Source organism: Siphateles boraxobius, unplaced genomic scaffold (genome assembly GCF_051911475.1).
Source record: "Siphateles boraxobius isolate OS27281-9 unplaced genomic scaffold, OSU_SipBor_1 7, whole genome shotgun sequence".
NCBI classification, from domain to species: domain Eukaryota; kingdom Metazoa; phylum Chordata; class Actinopteri; order Cypriniformes; family Leuciscidae; genus Siphateles; species Siphateles boraxobius.
In genome coordinates, this window is record NW_027509197.1 from 40,816,877 (window position 1) to 40,837,052 (window position 20,176).

The 20,176-nt window shown below is 36.2% G+C and overlaps 2 protein-coding genes across 2 annotated transcripts in view; one reads left to right on the plus strand and one right to left on the minus strand.

The window, feature by feature from the left end:
* The window catches only part of fancb (FA complementation group B), a 58,299-nt gene that overhangs the window by 3,542 nt on the left and 34,581 nt on the right, over positions 1–20,176 (plus strand). The window lies entirely within an intron of this gene.
* Positions 134–20,176, minus strand: part of mospd2 (motile sperm domain containing 2) — a 35,928-nt gene continuing 15,885 nt past the window's right edge. Inside the window, exons 10-15 of the mRNA XM_077216462.1 lie at positions 11,636–11,751; positions 10,336–10,429; positions 9,585–9,681; positions 7,996–8,119; positions 7,425–7,527; positions 134–759 (exon numbers count right to left, since the gene is read on the minus strand). Coding sequence (XP_077072577.1) covers positions 619–759; positions 7,425–7,527; positions 7,996–8,119; positions 9,585–9,681; positions 10,336–10,429; positions 11,636–11,751 — 675 coding nt within the window. The 3' untranslated portion in view covers positions 134–618. The remainder of the gene's footprint in view (positions 760–7,424; positions 7,528–7,995; positions 8,120–9,584; positions 9,682–10,335; positions 10,430–11,635; positions 11,752–20,176) is intronic.

The window sequence follows — 20,176 nt, forward strand, 5'->3', positions numbered from 1 at the left end:
TTTCTATTTACTTCCTATAATAATAAAACATTGGCTGATGCATCTTCCAACTTACATGTAAATATAAATCTGTAACAACTTAAAAGTAAATGTACTTTAAATGTTATCGAGGCACAAAAAAGCACAGAATAGCGATGATAAAAGTGTCGACAAAAAGTGTCATTTTTTTATTCATACATTCATTCACACTTTAATAAAATACTAAATATATATTAAAAATCAAACTGAGTTAATTACATTTGCATGATCATGAGAATTTTACAACATGTTTATAAATTAAACTGGTTTATTCTCTGAGTGTGAGTGATAAAAACACATGCCGTTTCGGACCGGTTCTGATGACATCATCATGATGCTCTGGGTAAAAGCGCACAGTGACCCGATATATATATATATATATATATATATATATATATATATATATATGTATAATTATGTTAATTACATTTGCATGATCGTGTTTTATAAATTAAACTGGTTTATTCTCTGAGAGTGTGTGATAACAACACACGATGTAGCTTTTCCCCCGCGTCGTTTCGGACCGGTTCCGATGACATCATCATCATGAGGTTCTGGGTAAAAGCGCGTCGTGACCCGAGGCGGTTCAGTGTGTAAACCTCAGGACGTCCACAGCGAGTAGGCCGTAGTAAAGCTGAGGGCCACGAGGAACGACAGCAGAACCAGAAGAACTTTCTGCATCCACACACACTTCTCCAGCGTCTGCTCCAGGCGGGAGTTCGTCACCATCACACGCATCAGCTGCAGGACACAGGCATGGGGGCGTTAATGTGTGTGTTAGGGCTGTCACGTTTGAGAAAAATCAAATTCGAACGGTTATCGAATATCAAGTAATGTATTCGAATATATTCGAATTTCTACGAGATCAAAAAAAAAAAAAAAAACACCGTAACGGAGATTCAATCACACATTTATTAACAGTCTGACAGTCATAAACAGGACTCAGGCCTGTCTGAAAACATTTTTTTGACTTAATGTTTTAAACAGCAGGTTAGCAATTTAATCTATATAAAGTGCACTAAGCTACATGGAAAAAAACTGCATCGGACAATAACGTGACGGCTTAAACAGCAGGAGTAAGGCCTATAGCCTAGCCTCATTTCTTATTTCAATTCATTTCTTAATATTGTTTGCTAGAAACACCAATTTATCAACTTGATCTGGGTCAAGTGCGGCTCTCTTTTTATTGGCGATGTTGGAGTACACGCGTTCAGTGCGCGCACACGTGCCTGACACACACAGATTTGCGCGTCAATGTTGAGAGAAGTGGTATACGGAGTAGCTGTAGAACCCAAAATATTTCCAGACTCGACTTTTTAGATGAGTTGAGGTCGTAATTCTGCGCTCGGGCTGTCGTTCTGTGCGTTATCTTCCATTTTCAAAACAGGGAGGCTATTATTCGCTTGATTTGGTCATGGGCTTACGCTACAATACGTTTAGAGCGCCCGCTCCTGGATGAGATGGCAAACAACAATAAAAAACAAAAAACGGTCTAATCATAGACTGTAAAAAATGCGCTAAACATGGCACTTTAAAAACCGGATAGTTTATTTATAGTTCGAATACGGATATTTCACGTCATGTTCGAATGCATATTTGAATATCGAATAAAATTTTGACCCCAAACTCATTAAAAAAAAAAAAAAAAAAAAATTAAAAATTGAGTGTTCATCGGAGGGGTCCAAGACTTTCGTCACATTTGAACCACGAATACAAAAAAATATATATATTTATATATTTTGGATTCGAGGAGTGTTGTGGTTGAAATTTTTAAAAGTAAGAAATCCTTCCCTCGGGTCAGTGTGTCCCTTAGGAATGAATGGATTGCTTCAGTACACATAGAAAAACCTAAAAATGCTCAAAATTCAAACTAAAAACTAAAAGCAAATAATGATTTTATAATATCTACATGTGTATCTGAACGCACACTGACTTTAGGACCCAGCGGAACAGCTCATTTACTCCATATAGAGATATAACGCCATCTAGAGTCGTGAAATATCATGATATATTATTATTTTTAACACAAGAGGTCAAAGACTCCCGATGTAAGATATTTAGAGCTGAATTAAAAGGGTTATGCATGAAATTGGGAGCTATTTTGAATTTAATGTGAGGAATGAGCTTAAATTATTACTTATTTATTGTTTATTGGTAAATAAAAGGAAAAAAATCAAAAACAAAATGCATTGAAAAATTGAACAAATATTATCAAAATTAAATAAAACGAGCTTTCTGGACAAAACAAAATTAGGTTTAATTTTAGGGCGAGGGAAAGATGTGTTAAAGTGCGAGGAAAGGATAATCAATAAATGAAGTTATAATAATAAGACACAATAAGGCAATCAAATGAAGTCAGTATCATCAAAATCTGTCTTTGCAATGAAGAGGAAACACATTAAATGCAGATCAGAGGGACATGGACGCATTTAACCTGCAGTTACAAATGCATCAATAATGTTTTGATGTTTTAAACATAAAACGTTGAATATTGATGATTTTGAAATTATAAAAAAAAGATACTTTATATGTGGAATTAAAACCGCCAGTAGGTGGCAGCAAGTGACTGTTAATGAGTGAGTCATTGAATCATTCATTCAACCAATTTGTTCAAACAAACGGCTGATTCATTCAGAAATGCATTTGACTCTTAATGAGCGAGTCATTGAATCATTCATTCACTCGATTTGTTTTAAAGGACTGATTCATTTAGTAATGAAACACAGCTGTGTGTTGCTGTGTCTTTGTTTGGAACTATTTTCTTTGGCAAATGGAGCAAAAACAGGCAATACTGCATCTAAAATGTAAGTCACTAAATATTAACTTCTTGTTTATTGAACTTTTGTATAAAATCAATATCACATTTGCAATGGTGTTGATGTTTGGAGAAGAAAACGGCACTCTTTGTGAGACGCTGATTAACTGTATCGAATGATATAGTATTTTGGCCCCATGTCTTGAATATTGTGTGTGTTTTCACTGCATTTTAATAGACTAAATCTCGCAGTATGTGTTTTTGTTTGTTTTTTGTAAAGTGAGGTAAAGGTAAAAACAATCACGATATTAATCAATATTAATTAATCAAACGATATTACGTAAAAATGACTTATTTAAGCGTTTTTTCCTTGGAAAAAAAGATTCTTCATGCCTTAAAATATCTTGAATGTAACTCGACACCCTTGCCTCATTTAGTATGCGCGGTTCTATGAATATGCAAATGAGCCCCGCCTCCACTCACTCACTCAGAGATCCACTGGTTGACGATCACACGTTGATCTGATTGGTTACAAGGTAGTTTGTGACGTCAGAAACACCAGCGATTTCAAACCGTGTTTTTGAGACTGTCTTTGGTTCAAAAAAATACTCAGCAATGCTGTCGACTTATGAATTTACACATGGTTTGTGTTAAAGCATATTAAAAACACCACATAGACACATAAACAACATTAAAAGCTGGATTTTCACCACAGGGGGACTTTAAGTGTACTCTGCATGATTATTTTGCACTAGTCTGAAAGAAGACGTGTAATGTCAGCAAAATAGAGCAGAATCTCATAATTAACCAAAAAAAAAAACTTTTGCCTTATGAAAGTAAATGTAGGGTGACCATATTTTGCAACGTGCAACAATGTTACTGTACTTTAATTCATAAGGTAATACATCCATTCCATTCAACGTTTGGCCCACAACAATAGAATAAAAAAAGTATAAAAAAATAATATATATATATATATAGTATTATTTTTTTATTCTGTTGTTGTGGGCCAAACGTTGAATATATATATATATATATATATATATATATATATATATATATTAGGGGTGTCGAAATTAATCGTTTCTACGATGCATCGCGATGCAGACGAGGACGATTCAGTATCGGTTCAGTAATAGACCATAACCGGTTATACTGACGCTTTTCTGACGTCATTTGTCGCGTGTGTGATTTGTCGCGGTAGCATACAATGGCAGAGGAGGCGAGACGCGAGTGCGAGTAACTAAAAATGCTACGAATACTTTAAAAGCCTACATCTATTCTGGGCACATTTCGGCTCTAATGAATAACCTGGTAAGCACGACCTGGAGAAGACGCGCGCTGTGCACGCTCATGTCACGCACACATAGAGCTGATTTAAGTATCCGAACCCGATGGTCAAATTACAATTATTCTCTGTTGTTACGCGTGATTATAAATGGATGATCGTTACCTTCAACAACGGACTCGGCGACGGTTGATGCGCATCTCTAGGGTAACATTATACACTGATGAATGAGCGCTGCTTTTAAATGAACATTTCTTTACAACAAATTGTTTTGACACAATTTCATTTACTAAATGGCATAAACAGGCTTTACTCCCTTGAAACTTAAACTGGAATGTCACTGTTTCTGTCAGTGCTACTTCCCGAACAGGCGAACACGCGCACGCACACAGTTTAGCTTTTAACACCTGTTACATGACACCGTTTCATGGCCATAGGTTAAGATCAAATAAAATATCTACGACACTATTTCAGTAAAAAATAATTTCAATCCTCCTGATGTTCTGTTGTGTACTTTCCTCATGTGGGCTTTAGGTCGCTATAGCACTTTATTCGACACTGACACGTGTTGGCCAGCTTTACACGGATCCCGACCGGAACTAAAACACGGGAATGGTCTCGGTAAATCATCTGTGAATTTACATTTGGGCTTTTTTTCCGCGGTTCAGGAGCCGTGTGCCACTGTTGATAAGCAGTAGCTGCGTTTCTAAATGTCGACAAAAAACTATTGCGAAATAATGGCGTTTCCATTAACCGATGTCATGTGACTAAAACGTCATATTTTCCTCTCGCGATAATCATTCTAAAAATACGGCGACGGATGTTGGTGGGTTTATGTTTATCAGCCACTGCACTGGCCATTATTATTAACCGAAGGAGACGTGTGTGTGTGTGTGTGTGTGTGTGTGTGTGTGTGTGTGTGTGTGTGTGTGTGTGTGTGTGTGTGTGTGTGTGTGTGTGTGATATCCAGCATTTAGTCTCGCTTTTTTTCTTATCGGTGCAAAAGAAACTCAAAATACTCTGTTGATTTTGATCTTACATATTAAGTGTTGTACATCATTAGATCCTGATAAGTGTCTATTTTTTTTGTGGATACTCACAATAAAAATAAAGTGTTGTGCTTGTCGCCAAATAAAGAAAAACAAAAATGATGCGCGTTCTGCCTTCTCTCTGTCAGTGAAGTCCATTCTGAAACACGTCCGAAAATTAACTGTAATTCCGCGAATACTTGTCATACAGGCACGAGTGTTTTTCCATAATGAAGCTTGAACCCTCTTCTTTTAAATGAATTAATTTATATAAAAAAACAAATATTCTCAGTTTATGTAATCTGTTTGAAAAGAGAGAGATGTCAGTCTTTTTCTTTCCAGCTCATTATACCTGATTACGTGTTAATGTGCCACGCCCATGGAGAGCGCGCGGTATTCAAACGCAAATGATCTAAGGCAAGCCATTCAAACATGCCAACGCCCACCAGCTGGATTATAAAACACATCGTGTTTAGTAAGTATCTTACTAGAGCTGTGTACACAGTGTATCCCTACGCTGTGAGGAATAATACTATCTAATAACCCTGGAAAATGTACCAGAAGTGCTGGTAGTTTCATTTCGAGGAGCAACGGATCCAGCTGATGTAGTAAGTCATTTATTCTTAAGTGCTTTGTTCTAATCGCGATATTGAATAGTGTCTATAAACCGCAAAAAGACTGTTTAAATATGAATGTAGTCTGTGTGTAGGCTAAATGATGAATGAACGGCACAGGCGCACGCGCTTTGTTTACTACAGTTATACAGCGCGTGTCTGTGCCGTTCATTCACTCTCGCACCTACATTAGTAAACGTTATTTTTACATGAACGCATCCAAACTATATTGCTATAGCCTACTAAGATGAGTAAAAATATACTGAAATATGTTGAAATAAAATGTCTGTATAAGCAACAAACTGCAAATTCACATGTATATGCTAATATATCATACACAATATGTTACAAATATTGTAACAAAGACTAAATATGAATGTTTAGACAAGATTTTGTGATTAGTTTTGGATAGATTATAAAGTTTTGACTGTAAAAAAAGACTACTGTCACATTAAATAGGTACGCTTTTGTTAACCAATTTCTGCTCATGTTAAATATACTTAATATATAGTGATGATATATGATATATAGTCTGATGTTTTGTCAAAAATAAAGTAGGTATATAGAATTATCAACTAAGATGTTATTATAGTGTTTGTTCCAATATTCAAACTAATGAATCCTTACCTTTTTTAATACGTATGATAAAATGTATACTTTTTAAAAAGAAATACGCTTGAAATATTGTTAAAATTGTAATTGTTGTTGTAATTGTAACCTATTTGTAATTGGTTACAATTTCTAATTGTAAAATATGTATATATAGATAATTTCTTTTGTCCTTGCATTCTTTGGGACCCTGTGACACATCTGTGTGAAAGGGCTAATTAATATGCAGCTCATTATGTATGCGGCACATTATCCGGCCTTTGTCTTCTCAGGTGTGAACACGCCTCCACGCATATTGCCTTTCCAAACAAAAGGTGTCTTATAAAATTTAAATCAATGTATTGTTTTGTGTAAATGATTAGGCAGGATGATTTTCAGATCATTTTGAAGCAAAAACTCTATGCAACAACACTCATTAGTCAAAAGTCTTGTGGACACATATTTAATGTGTTTTGTGTCCTTATTTCAGACACTTTAAGTTTTAGTTTTTTCAATAACCACGCATAAACATTATTCTCTAAAAAATACAAACATGTACATACATGTTGCTCACATTTTACGGTAGCCCCGTTTGTGCTATATAGAGTGAATTTACACCTTTGCCATTAACATGTTTATAAATAACTGAAAAAAGCACAAGTGTCAGAGCATGTCAGAACACCTCAAGGACCCCAAAAACCCCTTAGACCTCAGAGGGTTAATGGCCAGGAAAGACTCTTATACTGTGAGCGGCTCATATGAGGAGTTTCTCTTTCATTTCTGCTTCCAGCTCGTGATTGTGGCGTTTCTCTGAGGTTCAGAATCCAGTATTCCTGTAATTCTTTTGTCTTTTAAGAGTTTAATAAAGAACTCTCGTATTCTGTCCGAACACACCGCGTCATCTACGTCAGGTGACTGTAAATGCACAAAAACTGTTTCCATTGCAGTTTTGCTAAATATTTCTTTTTCGAACTGCCTGAAAAACCTGGTGGCGTGCGAGAAGGCGGGGCCTAAAGCAATGCAAAACCGGCGGCTGTAGAAAACAAAAGCAGAATCCTGGACACTTTGGTTGATCTAGACATTTTCTTTAGGTCCTAAAAGACGTATGGAGTGAGTGTTGAACAAGTTCTCACCATCGTCTGCAGATCCTGATGCTCATTGGTGGACGTCACTGACGAACTATCAAATGAATTGCTCAGAATAGATTTGGGACTCTCTAGGACGTGACAGCGTAGCCTGTGGGAAACATTATTAGTTTGAAATAATATTAGTTTAACTCCTGTTAAAGCATCACTGAACAGCGTCTCTCATCTGACATCTCCAGCGTAACTGAACTGATGCATCATATTATATAGCACACACTAACACTTTATATAAACTCGGTATTCGGTTAATCAGGCGTCATGCAGATCTAACACTTATACTGAGATATAACGTTTATTCAGACACATTCAACATCTCTCACAGTTTAGAAAATGGTAATAAAATATGACAAGAACTCACTGGTTTTGTCCATCGACTGTCTCACACATGAATTATGTTGAATATCTGTCAGCTGTTAAATGGACAAAACCAGTGAAATTTTAAAATTAGGCCAAATTATTAAGAGTTACCATTTTCTAAAATGTGATAATGTGAGAAATGTTGAAGGTGTCTGAATAAATGTTGGTGTGTGTGTGTGTGTGTGTGTGTGTCAGACGTCACCTGTGCTCCATGATTTTGGCTTTTGAAACCTCCTTCCAGAACTGAGATAACTCTGGGACTCCAGTGCCGCTCTCCATTTCTGCTGCCATGACCAGGAACCGGTCCTGAGGAGACGCCTGGAAGCCTGACACACACACACACACACACACACACACACGCATGCAGACACGCATGCAGACACAGACACACACATCAATCGATGCCGTAGTAGATAAAACACTATTCAAAATGATGTCTTGTTAGATTTATTTCATGCACATTGCATTGAAAAATGGCGGGAAAAGGCTCTTCCTGCTGACGAAAACCCTCTCAGTTGGAGGCAAAAATCGTGCAATGACACACTTGACCAAACCTGCTGATCGTTTAGAGCTGTGTGTGTGTGTGTGTGTGTGTTTCACCAGCTGGAAACACTGTCAACAGAAAGCGCTCAGATCAAGAGCGTCTGGTGTTTGATGAACATGTCGAGAGCAGAAGTGTGTGTTTCTGAACAACAGTTTGCTGTGGTGTGTTCATGTAGTGAATTACGCTGTGTGTTGAAGTGTGTTTTCTCAGATTACTGATGGACGGTTAATAAAGGCCTTCTGAAGCAAAACTATGAGTTTGTAACTTGGTAATTATTAATTTTTTTCTTACACAAAGTAAAATAACCAGCTTCCGGCCAAACGAACATAAAGAGTCTCTTCTTACGCCTAAAGCGCAACTTGTGACGTCAGAAGTAGCGTATTGTCTGTGTGTGTGTGTGAGAGAAGTGTGTGTGAGTGTGTGTGTGTGTGCGTAGTGTAAATATCAGCCGTGTGTCGCATTACTCGCAGAAGTTGCGCTCAGACGTAAGTGGAATCCGTATGTTCATTTGGCCGTAAATAGTTATTTTACTTTATAAAGTTTTAAATATTAATATTTTCTTACACAAACTCATCTTTTTGCTTCAGAAGGTCTTTATTAACACACAGGAGCCGCGAGAAGTTCGTTTATGACGGATAGATGCATGTTTATGAGCTTCAATCTGTTGGTTGCGATTCACTGCCATTATAAAGCCTGGAAGAGTCAGGACATTTATTAATATAACTCTGATTGTGTTCGCCTGAGAGAATAATGTTATATACACCTAGGATTTGTAATTTATATTTTAAAGTGAACTAGTCCTTTAAGATTTAAAGGTCCCATTTTGTCAAAACTGAAATTTCCTGGGTTTGTTCATGATATCAGAGCTCTATGAAACTACAATATGAGTTTCAAAACAGTCGATCCACAGACAAATGCACACAGCCTGCATAAAGTAGCTGTGCCTTTTCACGAGCCGTAAAAATGTGATGTCAGAACTACTCAGTCTCCGCCCCCACCAATGATGGGCCAATCAGAAGAGAGGCTCATGATTATTAAGTAGACTGGCCAAAATCTTGGCCGAGCTCCTGAGAAAGGAGCGGTAAACATATATTGAGATGGTTTTTGGTACTTATACCGCAAATATATATTCTTAAGGACATCCAAACCTTCAGAAAAAAATGAAACTTGTACAATACAAGACCTTAAAGATAGAAAGTGTCTGTAATACGGCCAGAAAGGCCAGTTGTTCATGATGAGGTGTTTACCTCCGTGAAGAGAAACCACGATGTCCACACTGGATCCGGGCTCACAGCTGCTGTTACTGGGCTTTACTCGGTACTTCTCTGGAGCCGTGGTCCGTACCTGCGCGCACACACACACACACACACACACACCGCAAATGAGACCCAATAAAGGGAACCAACAAAGCTATATGATGCCACACTGTAACCATCATTTTCTGGGAAGGACATTGGGAACGCTGTCAAAATGTTGTGTAAACAAAGCATCTCTTTTAATAGAGCTACTCCCAAACTACACTAATCCACTAAGCCACAGAACAGGCTCTGATTGCAAACACAAACGGCGGTAACTTATGAACTTCCAAAGAAATGTTCTGTAAAGCGCCTGGGATTATAACCGTGGAAAAGTGTAGCGAGACCAATGCCATCATCAGCAGAGAGTCAAGTCCACTTCATTTATACAGCGCTTTTGGCCAATTGAAACAACGTCAATTTCGCAAAAACTTCCATTTATCTTTATTTATTTAACTTAAATGATTGAAACGTGAAAGCATTATGCAATCATTTAAGACAAGAATGTATTTTTAACCATGTTAAAATGGTGTAATATTTATGAATTTGGTTGTGAGTTCGCTTGAAGTGAGACTCCGCCCACGCGCTCTTCTGATTGGCTGTGATTTGTGATTGATTTTGTGGCTTCTGTTGTGGACAGAGTAATTGCTAATCGCATAACGTCTGGTCGGGATTCGCTTTAAAAGTGATAATGGAGTCTCACCTTAAAGGCCACGTGGTTTTTGGTGACGTTGTTGAGGACGATCAAACACCTCTTCTCTGATTCTTTAGCACTGAAGCTGAGCTCCTCTGCTGGACTAGGAAAAACACACACACACACACACACGATTATCAAGAACGCATACACAACCTTTACTAACGGTTAACAGAAAAAAAAAACAGTTGATAAGTTTGATTCATTTGTGAATCAGTTCAAACTGTCGACCTCAGTGAATTGATTCAAAACTCTGATTCATTGTCATTTTAGAAACGTTCTCTAAAGTCTCCATGTGTCATTTTTCATATATTTTAAATCTTTAGGGATGCATGAAATATCGGCCACCATATCGGTATCGGCCGATATCGGTTCATTTTTAATGTTATCATTATCGGCCCAAATTTGTCTGATATATTGAAGCTGATAATGTATTATTTCCTTCAGCTGAGACTCTTCAGACGTGCACTGTTCAACATGACGGTTTTGAATTGCTTGAAATATGATTGGAATCACTTTGAAACGGAAAATACGGTTTGTCATATCGGCTACATAAAATTATAAGAAGAACATCATTATGATTGTGTGTTTGGGACGTGGCTTTTACTGGTGAGACTTTTGTTTTTGCAATCAGGTTCTAAAAAATGACACACAAATTTGGATTTGAGTTATCGGCCAATATATCGGTTATCGGCTTTTAAATATTAAGAATTATCGGTTATCGTATTGACAAGACAAGTTTATTTATATAGCACATTTCATACACAATGGTAATTCAAAGTGCTTTACATAGAAGAAATTAAAATAATCAAAAGAAATCAGAACAATTAAAACCGTTTAGAATAAAAGATAAAATACAGAAATAATCAAAAGAAATCAGAATTATTAAAACAGTTTTGAATAAAAAATAAAATACCGTTTGACCGTTTTAAGGAGTATTGGCCACAATTTTCATATAAATATTGCTGTTCATAACTATGTATTGTGATATTTGTGCATATAAATTAACATGATTAAATGTGATTCTTCCTTTAGTAAAACATGCCTTGATTAAGTAGATTGTGACCGTTTTAAGGAGCGCGAGGGTGTACCTGATCAGTGTTGCCAACTTAGCGCCTTTGTTGCTATTTTAGCGACTTTTCAGACCAGAATTAAATGAGAAAACACATTAGGCAGGCAGAACGCAAGTACGACACGATGACATCATGAATATGCTAATTGACGTCATGAATATGCTAATTGACGTATATAGCGACTATTAGGAAAGGCGATAGCTACTTTCCTTTGAATATAGTAGTCAACACTGTACCTGATGTGCAGTAATGTGCCCTTGAAAGTGGTCGTGGGTTTTCTAGCCCCTCTCAGTCGTCCAGGTTCTCCTCTGTCAAGATCATCTGACTTTTGACCGTCTTCAATGAAATTCACCTGCGAAACACACACAACATGACGACATTTTGTATTTTTACAATGATGTGATAATAATGGAAATGCATGACATCAGCTCTGATTTTTGGCGCATGAATGTGTTCTGAACTTTTGAAACTGATGAACTTTTAAAACATTTTATAAACAAGAAATGATACAAAAGGAAGACATTGAAAGAGAGGGTTGCAATACATTTTTAAATGGATAATAAATACGCTTTTCATTTTTAATGAAAGTTATGGCAACAAAGATGTCGAGCAGGGTCGCAACTTTATACAAATGAACAGTTATGCCACAAGTAAATACCAATGAGACCAATGATCATTGCATCACAAAAGTCAAACATGCTAATTTTATTTCAACCGTTTTTATGATTTTTATACACGTCATACACGTTGATCTTAAATATATAATTTGAGTAGCAAAATTTATGCAATTATGTCAGAAAAGTACAGTGACGTCTGTCTTCACCCTTCATTCAAATATTATTAAAGATATTGTAGTCAAATTGCGTAGTTGTGTTTAAAGTCGATTGTTTTATTAGTGATAAGGCAATGAAACGAGACAAATTTTTGGCACTTGCAAAAATATATAAGATATTAATATATAAGATATTAAAAATAAAAATAAATTAATAATTGATTATCTTGTAGTCAATGTTTGCTTTTTCCTGTCAGCTTTTTGTCTTTCTGTGCAAATGTTTTGCATAGTAAAAAAGCAAAATTTATAATTTAATGAGTTCTGGCGAGCAAATGAAATGCAACAGAGTTAAGCAACTTTACACAAATAAGCAGCAACGCAATGTGATTCCCAATAGATCAATGGCATCAGCAACACAAAGCTGAAATCAGAACAAAAGGCCAATGTGAACACGAGCCCTAATGTCATGTGACTTCTCACACACACACACACACACACACCACCTTAACCCTTGCAGGAACTTTTCTCCACTTCAGTTTCGAGTCGATCGAACACGCACACACACACACACACACACACACACACACACACACACACACACACACACACACACACACACACGTGGGAGAAGCGAAAACTGCTGAACACACACTTTCTTTGTGCTCGTGCTGCAGAAGTGTGTGAAACAAAGTTGAAGCGAAACTTGGCGTGACCGAACCACACATGCAGTGTGTCGGGGGTTAAAGGGTCAAAGGTCACGTGACCAACCGTATGATGCGTTCATCGATTAAACAGGCAGGTTTGATTTGAAATGTTCTGGACTTTATTCAGTGTTTGATTGAAAATGTAAAAAATTACACAGCTGAACTAGATTACATAATGTTTTTCACACAACATTACATTTTACAGTACGTCAGTAAATCAATCAATCATCATTTTATTGGTTACTCTTTACAATAAGCTCCCATTAGTTAACGTTGGTTAATGCATTGGTTACAGTATTTAGTTAAAACAATCAAACTGATCATAGTTAGTTCATGTCAGGTCAGAATCATTAAACAATATTAACAGATACAACTTTTGATTTTAATAAAATATTCATGAATTTTGCAATTAACATTTGGAATTGCAGAATACGTACTGTTTATTGCTAGTTCATGTTAACTAATATGAACCTAAAGTGATCATTAGTGATGAAATGATTATATTGTGTTATATATCTCCATCTTTGGGAAACACTCAGTATTGAATCACAGTATCGATCAGAGAAATCACTCATAAGAACAAACATTTTCTAAATAAAAACAGACTTGTCTTCATAGGTTTGTTAAAATACCGAAGATCTAATATATGAAATGTGAAAAATGTGGAAAATTCACATTCAGCTTCATTTTGACGGAGTGTTAGTGCAAAACTTATAATATAATTCGATAGTGGGTCTATAATAACAATAACTCGAGTAACAGATGCGTGAGTGCTAGAAATGGTTAATTATCATAACGATACAGTAATGAAGAAGGCAGTCACATGACAGTGGTTCTCTGTAAGCTCTCAGGGCTCCTACACACGTTACATGCGGTGAATCGAGTCGCATCAGCTTAAAATTAGTGTGTGTTTGCCTGAATATGTTCACAAAACCCAGTGTTTTTCCCTTTACGGCCTCGGAATCAATTGATTCACTGTTTCTGACAGTCAGACTCAGAAAATGTAACCATAATTGTGTTTGAGGAACCAGAATTATGCTTTTAGAATATTGTTTAACAAGCATTAATTGTTTTTTACTGTATTCTATTTTTTTAAGAATTATTTATTAAAACAAATCTTTACTCTGAGTATCTTTGATTACATGTGTTCATATGAAGAATCAGTAACTACACTGATTTAAGTCTTTCGAGTCTTAAAGCGATCGAAATAAAAACAGATATTTTGAAGAAATTTGAGGTCCAAACAACACCTCAATTACTTTCATTATTTAGACGAAAAATGCCAAGATGTTCTTAAAATATCATCTTTTGTGTTCCACAGAAAGTAGCAGTTAATTGAATCATTCATTCAAGAGATTTGTACAAAAAACGCTGATTCATCCAGTAATGAAACAAGTATTTGAGTGAGTCATTGAATCATTCATTCAAGAGATTTTTTCAAAAATGCTGATTCATCCAGTAATGAAACAAGTATTTGAGTGAGTCATTGAATCATTCATTCAAGAGATTTGTTCAAAAACACTGATTCATCCAGTAATTAAACAAGTATTTGAGTGAGTCATTGAATCATTCATTCAAGAGATTTGTACAAAAAACGCTGATTCATCCAGTAATGAAACAAGTATTTGAGTGAGTCATTGAATCATTCATTCAAGAGATTTGTTCAAAAACGCTGATTCATCCAGTAATGAAACAAGTATTTGAGTGAGTCATTGAATCATTCATTCAAGAGATTTGTTCAAAAACGCTGATTCATCCAGTAATTAAACAAGTATTTGAGTGTGTCATTGAATCATTCATTCAAGAGATTTGTTCAAAAACGCTGATTCATCCAGTAATTAAACAAGTATTTGAGTGAGTCATTGAATCATTCATTCAAGAGATTTGTTCAAAAACGCTGATTCATCCAGTAATTAAACAAGTATTTGAGTGTGTCATTGAATCATTCATTCAAGAGATTTGTTCAAAAACGCTGATTCATCCAGTAATTAAACAAGTATTTGAGTGAGTCATTGAATCATTCATTCAAGAGATTTGTACAAAAAACGCTGATTCATCCAGTAATGAAACAAGTATTTGAGTGAGTCATTGAATCATTCATTCAAGAGATTTGTTCAAAAACGCTGATTCATCCAGTAATGAAACAAGTATTTGAGTGAGTCATTGAATCATTCATTCAAGAGATTTGTTCAAAAACATGGATTCATCCAGTAATTAAACAAGTATTTGAGTGAGTCATTGAATCATTCATTCATGAGATTTGTTCAAAAACGCTGATTCATCCAGTAATTAAACCTGTATTTGAGTGAATCATTAAATCATTAATTCATTCAAGAGATTTTTTCAAAAATGCAGATTCATCCAGTAATTAAACAAGTATTTGAGTGAGTCATTGAATCATTCATTCAAGAGATTTGTTCAAAAACATGGATTCATCCAGTAATTAAACAAGTATTTGAGTGAGTCATTGAATCATTCATTCATGAGATTTGTTCAAAAACGCTGATTCATCCAGTAATTAAACAAGTATTTGAGTGAATCATTAAATCATTAATTCATTCAAGAGATTGTTTCAAAAATGCAGATTCATCCAGTAATTAAACAAGTATTTGAGTGAGTCATTGAATCATTAATTCATTCAAGAGATTGTTTCAAAAACGCTGATTCATCCAGTAATGAAACAATTTTAGTGATTCAATGACTCACTCAAATTCGTAATTAAACATTTTCAAAATGACTGTAGCAATTAACATTTTGTCAGAATCTCTAGTAAATTGTTATTTTGTTTAGTTGTCTGTTCAGAATCATGGGAGAATCACTATCAATTTGAAAAGACAAAAAAAAAGTGATTCTCAATTTATCCAGGATCGTGCAGGATCACTTTTTACACGTTTAATTCAGACTCGCATCTCAGATAAATCATTTTTCTGTGACTTTGCAGATTAAAATGAATCTAAATGGTTTCATAATTGACTAATTTTGCAAGATATTTTCGTGTAGAAATAAAGCTGACTTGATTTGTAGATTCAGAAACACATTGCAGGAACGCAGACCGGTTCTCGATCTCCGACAACAGCAAACTTTAGTGTGTTTGAGCCCTTATGAGTTTAACATCATAACACAAAAATAACAATGTAAAACCGCAACTAAAAAAAACAACAACTTCATTTAGCTTTGATTGATCAAACTGAATAAACCCCGTAACCTGACGGTAGTTTGTTAAATAGAAATCAATGGAAGTGATTAAAATCATGTGAAATGCCACTGAAATGCTTTAAAACATCTGAAACGTGAGCGTTGAACATACACAAACACAAGCGTCTTGGATGTTGTTGAAATGGGGTGGACAGATGAATCTGGTTTCGATCTGGAAACTTCAGGCACTTGAGGGTGTAGAAACATCTACAATGTCTTATCAGTCCTTGTTTTAAGACACACAGACAGAGAGGGACATCAGAAACACATGCTCGAGGATAACAAGCGCATTGAAGAATCCTCGAAATTCTTATGGAAAAAGAGTTAAAAGCCAGGAATCAAATCAAACATGAACCTTTGATCTGAAGCAAAATATAATGTTAGGAAACTTGCAGTCAAGAATCAGTTGCTCTGTGGAGAATGACTGGCATTTTACATCTGATGCACTCGATTAGAGCTGCACGATATCCGAAAAAAACTGACTTTGCGATGTTTTGCTTTTCTGCGATACATACTATATTGCGAAAATGAAAAATACAGGAATGATGACTTGGATATTTCTATTTGAAAATAATTAATCATTCTAGAATGAATGGGGCTGATTTTATGGAAGCTTGTTTCCGCCACAGAATAAAACATTTTAAAAGATAATTGCGACTTCGCAATTGCGACTTTACATCACGCAATTCTGACTTTATAACACGCAATTGCGACTTTACATTTCACAATTCTGACTTTATAAAACGCAATTGCGACTTTCTCACAATTCTGACTTTATATCTCGCAATTCTGACTTTATATCTCGCAATTCTGACTTTACATCACGCAATTCTGACTTTATAACACGCAATTGCGACTTTACATTTCACAATTCTGACTTTATAAAACGCAATTGCGACTTTCTCACAATTCTGACTTTATATCTCGCAATTCTGACTTTATATCTCGCAATTCTAGGCAAGGCAAGGCAAGGCAAGGCAAGTTTATTTATATAGCACATTTCATACACAATGGTAATTCAAAGTGCTTTACATAGAAGAAATTAAAATAATCAAAAGAAATCAGAATAATTAAAACAGTTTAGAATAAAAGATAAAATACAGAAATCAGAATAATTAAAACATAAAATAAAATACAGTGCAAACAGTCGGACGAACAGTGGCACAGTGCTCATTCAGTAAATGCACAGCTAAACAGATGTGTTTTGAGTCTGGATTTGAATGTGACTACTGTAGGAGCACATCTGATCTCTTCTGGAAGCTGGTTCCAGCTGCGGCTGGCATAGTAGCTAAAAGCAGACTCGCCATGCTTAGAGTGAACCCTTGGTATTTCTAGCCGATGTGATCCTAATGATCTGAGTGATCTGTTGGGTTTATATTCACTGAGCATATCTGCAATGTATTGAGGTCCTAGGCCATTGAATGATTTATATACCAGTAATAATACTTTAAAATCAATCCTAAATGTAACTGGCAGCCAGTGTAAAGACCTGAGGACTGGTGTGATGTGTTCATATTTTCTGGTTCTGCTCAGAATCCTAGCAGCAGCGTTCTGTATGAGCTGCAACTGTCTTATGGTCTTTTTGGGAAGGCCAGTGAGGAGTCCATTACAATAATCCACCCTACTGGTGATGAAAGCATGCACAAGTTTTTCTAAGTCTTGACTTGAAACAAAGCATCTAATTCTTGCAATATTTTTCAGGTGATAATATGCTGATTTAGTTATTGCTTTGACATGACTACTGAAACTAAGGTCTGACTCCAGAGACACACCCAGATTCCTGACTTGATTTTTAGTTGTTTGACCCCTAGACTGAAGGTATGCGTTCACCTTGAGAACTTCATCTTTGTTTCCAAACGCAATGACTTCAGTTTTGTCTTTGTTTAACTGAAGAAAGTTTTGGCACATCCAATTGTTTACTTCATCAATGCATTGGCAAAGGGAGTCAATGGGGCTGTAATCGTTAGGCGATAGGGATAAGTAGAGCTGTGTGTCGTCTGCATAGCTATGGTAAGCGATTTGGTTCTTTCTCATTATTTGGCTCATTGGGAGCATGTACAGGTTGAATAGGAGTGGCGCAAGAATTGAGCCTTGAGGGACTCCGCATGTCATGGATGTCCACTCAGACTTATGGTCTCCTATACTCACATAATAACCTCTGCCTCCTAAGTATGACCTGAACCATTTTAGGACTATCCCAGAAACCCCGACCCAGTTTTCCAGCCTGTCAAGAAGTATTTTGTGATCGACAGTGTCAAATGCAGCACTGAGGTCGAGTAGTACCAGCACTGATAATTTGCCTGTATCAGTATTTAAGCGAATATCATTTATTATCTTTATGAGCGCGGTCTCTGTACTGTGGTGCGGTCGGAAACCAGATTGAAAATGGTCAAAGTATCCATTCGAGCTTAAGAATTTGTTCAGCTGATTGAAGACAACTTTTTCAATGATCTTGCCTATGAAAGGAAGATTTGAGATCGGTCTATAGTTGTTTAATATGGTCTTATCCAGATTGCTCTTTTTCAGGAGGGGCTTGACAACAGCAGTTTTCAGGGAGGTCGGAAAACTCCCAGAGAGAAGTGAGGCATTTACCACTTCTAGGAGATCTGCTTCTAAGCTGTGTAACACATTTTTGAAAAAAGATGTGGGAAGTGCATCAAGGGCGCAGGTTGATGTTTTTAGTTGCTGTACGGTTTCTTCCAAAATTTTGCCATCAATTTCTTCGAAATCAGACATAGTGGCTACTTTCTCGTCCTGTTGTCTGATCTGCCTGACACCAGCGCAACTCAAGGATGTGCTGATCACCTTTCTGATATTATTGATTTTCTCAGAGAAGAAAGAAGCAAACTCACTGCACTTTCTCACTGAGAGCATTTCACTTGGAATCTGGCTTGGGGGGTTTGTCAGTCTCTCTACAGTAGCAAAAAGAGTGCGCGTGTTGTTTATATTGCTGTTTATAATATTCGAGAAAAAAGTCTGTCTAGCTTTGCTTAGTTCCTTATTAAAAGCATGGATGCTGTCTTTGTAGATGTTATAATGGACTACAAGTTTTGTCTTCCGCCACATGCGCTCTGCTTTTCTGCATTGTCTTTTCATATTTTGCACTGCTGTTGAGTTTCTCCAAGGTGCTTTTTGTCTGCCACTCTTCTTCCTGACTTTCACAGGAGCAATATCATCAATTACACTCTTAACTTTTGAGTTAAAAGAATCAAGGAGAAAATCAACAGAGTCAGCAGATATGCTTGGTGTTAAAGATATAGCCTTCATAAATAGTACACTAGTGTTCTCATTTAAGCATCTCTTCTTGACAGACACAGATCTAGCTTCAATGGCAGGAGAGATCAATATATCAAAGAAAATACAAAAATGATCAGACAGTGCTACATCCTTAATAACAATTGATGAAATGTTTAGACCCTTACTGATAAGTAAATCTAGAGTGTGTCCACGATTATGTGTGGCTCCATGTACATGCTGAGTCAGATCAAAAGTTTTTAAAACAGTTTTGATTTCTTTTGCCATATTGTTTTCTGCATTATCTATGTGAATGTTAAAATCTCCAGCAATGGCAAAGCAGTCAAACTCTGAGGAAATAGAACTTAACAGTTCTGTTAAGTTCTCAGCAAAAGCTGGAGAGTATTTTGGAGGCCTGTAAACAATGATAAGTAAAATGCGTGGAGCACCTTTTAACACAATACCCAGATATTCGAAAGACGGGTAATTCCCAAATGATATTTGCTTACATTGATAGACATCTTTATAAAGAGCAGCTAAACCTCCGCCTCTTCTGACAGCTCTGCAGACACTCATAAAAGTAAAGTTAGGAGGGGCTGTTTCATTGAGGACTGTTGCACTGCAACTTTCTTCTAGCCAAGTTTCATTTAGCAACATAAAATCCAGGTTGTATGTGGTTATTAAGTCATTGACTAAAAGTGATTTATTTTTAAGTGAGCGGATGTTTAAAAGTGCTAACTTAACAGTCTTACTTTTTGTCCCCACAGCAATCTTGGTATGTCGTGTAATAGGCACCAGATTAGATGGGTTTGCTGTACGGCTTTTGAAGGCCTTAGACTTTCTATCATGTAATTGAACAGCAATAGAAAAAG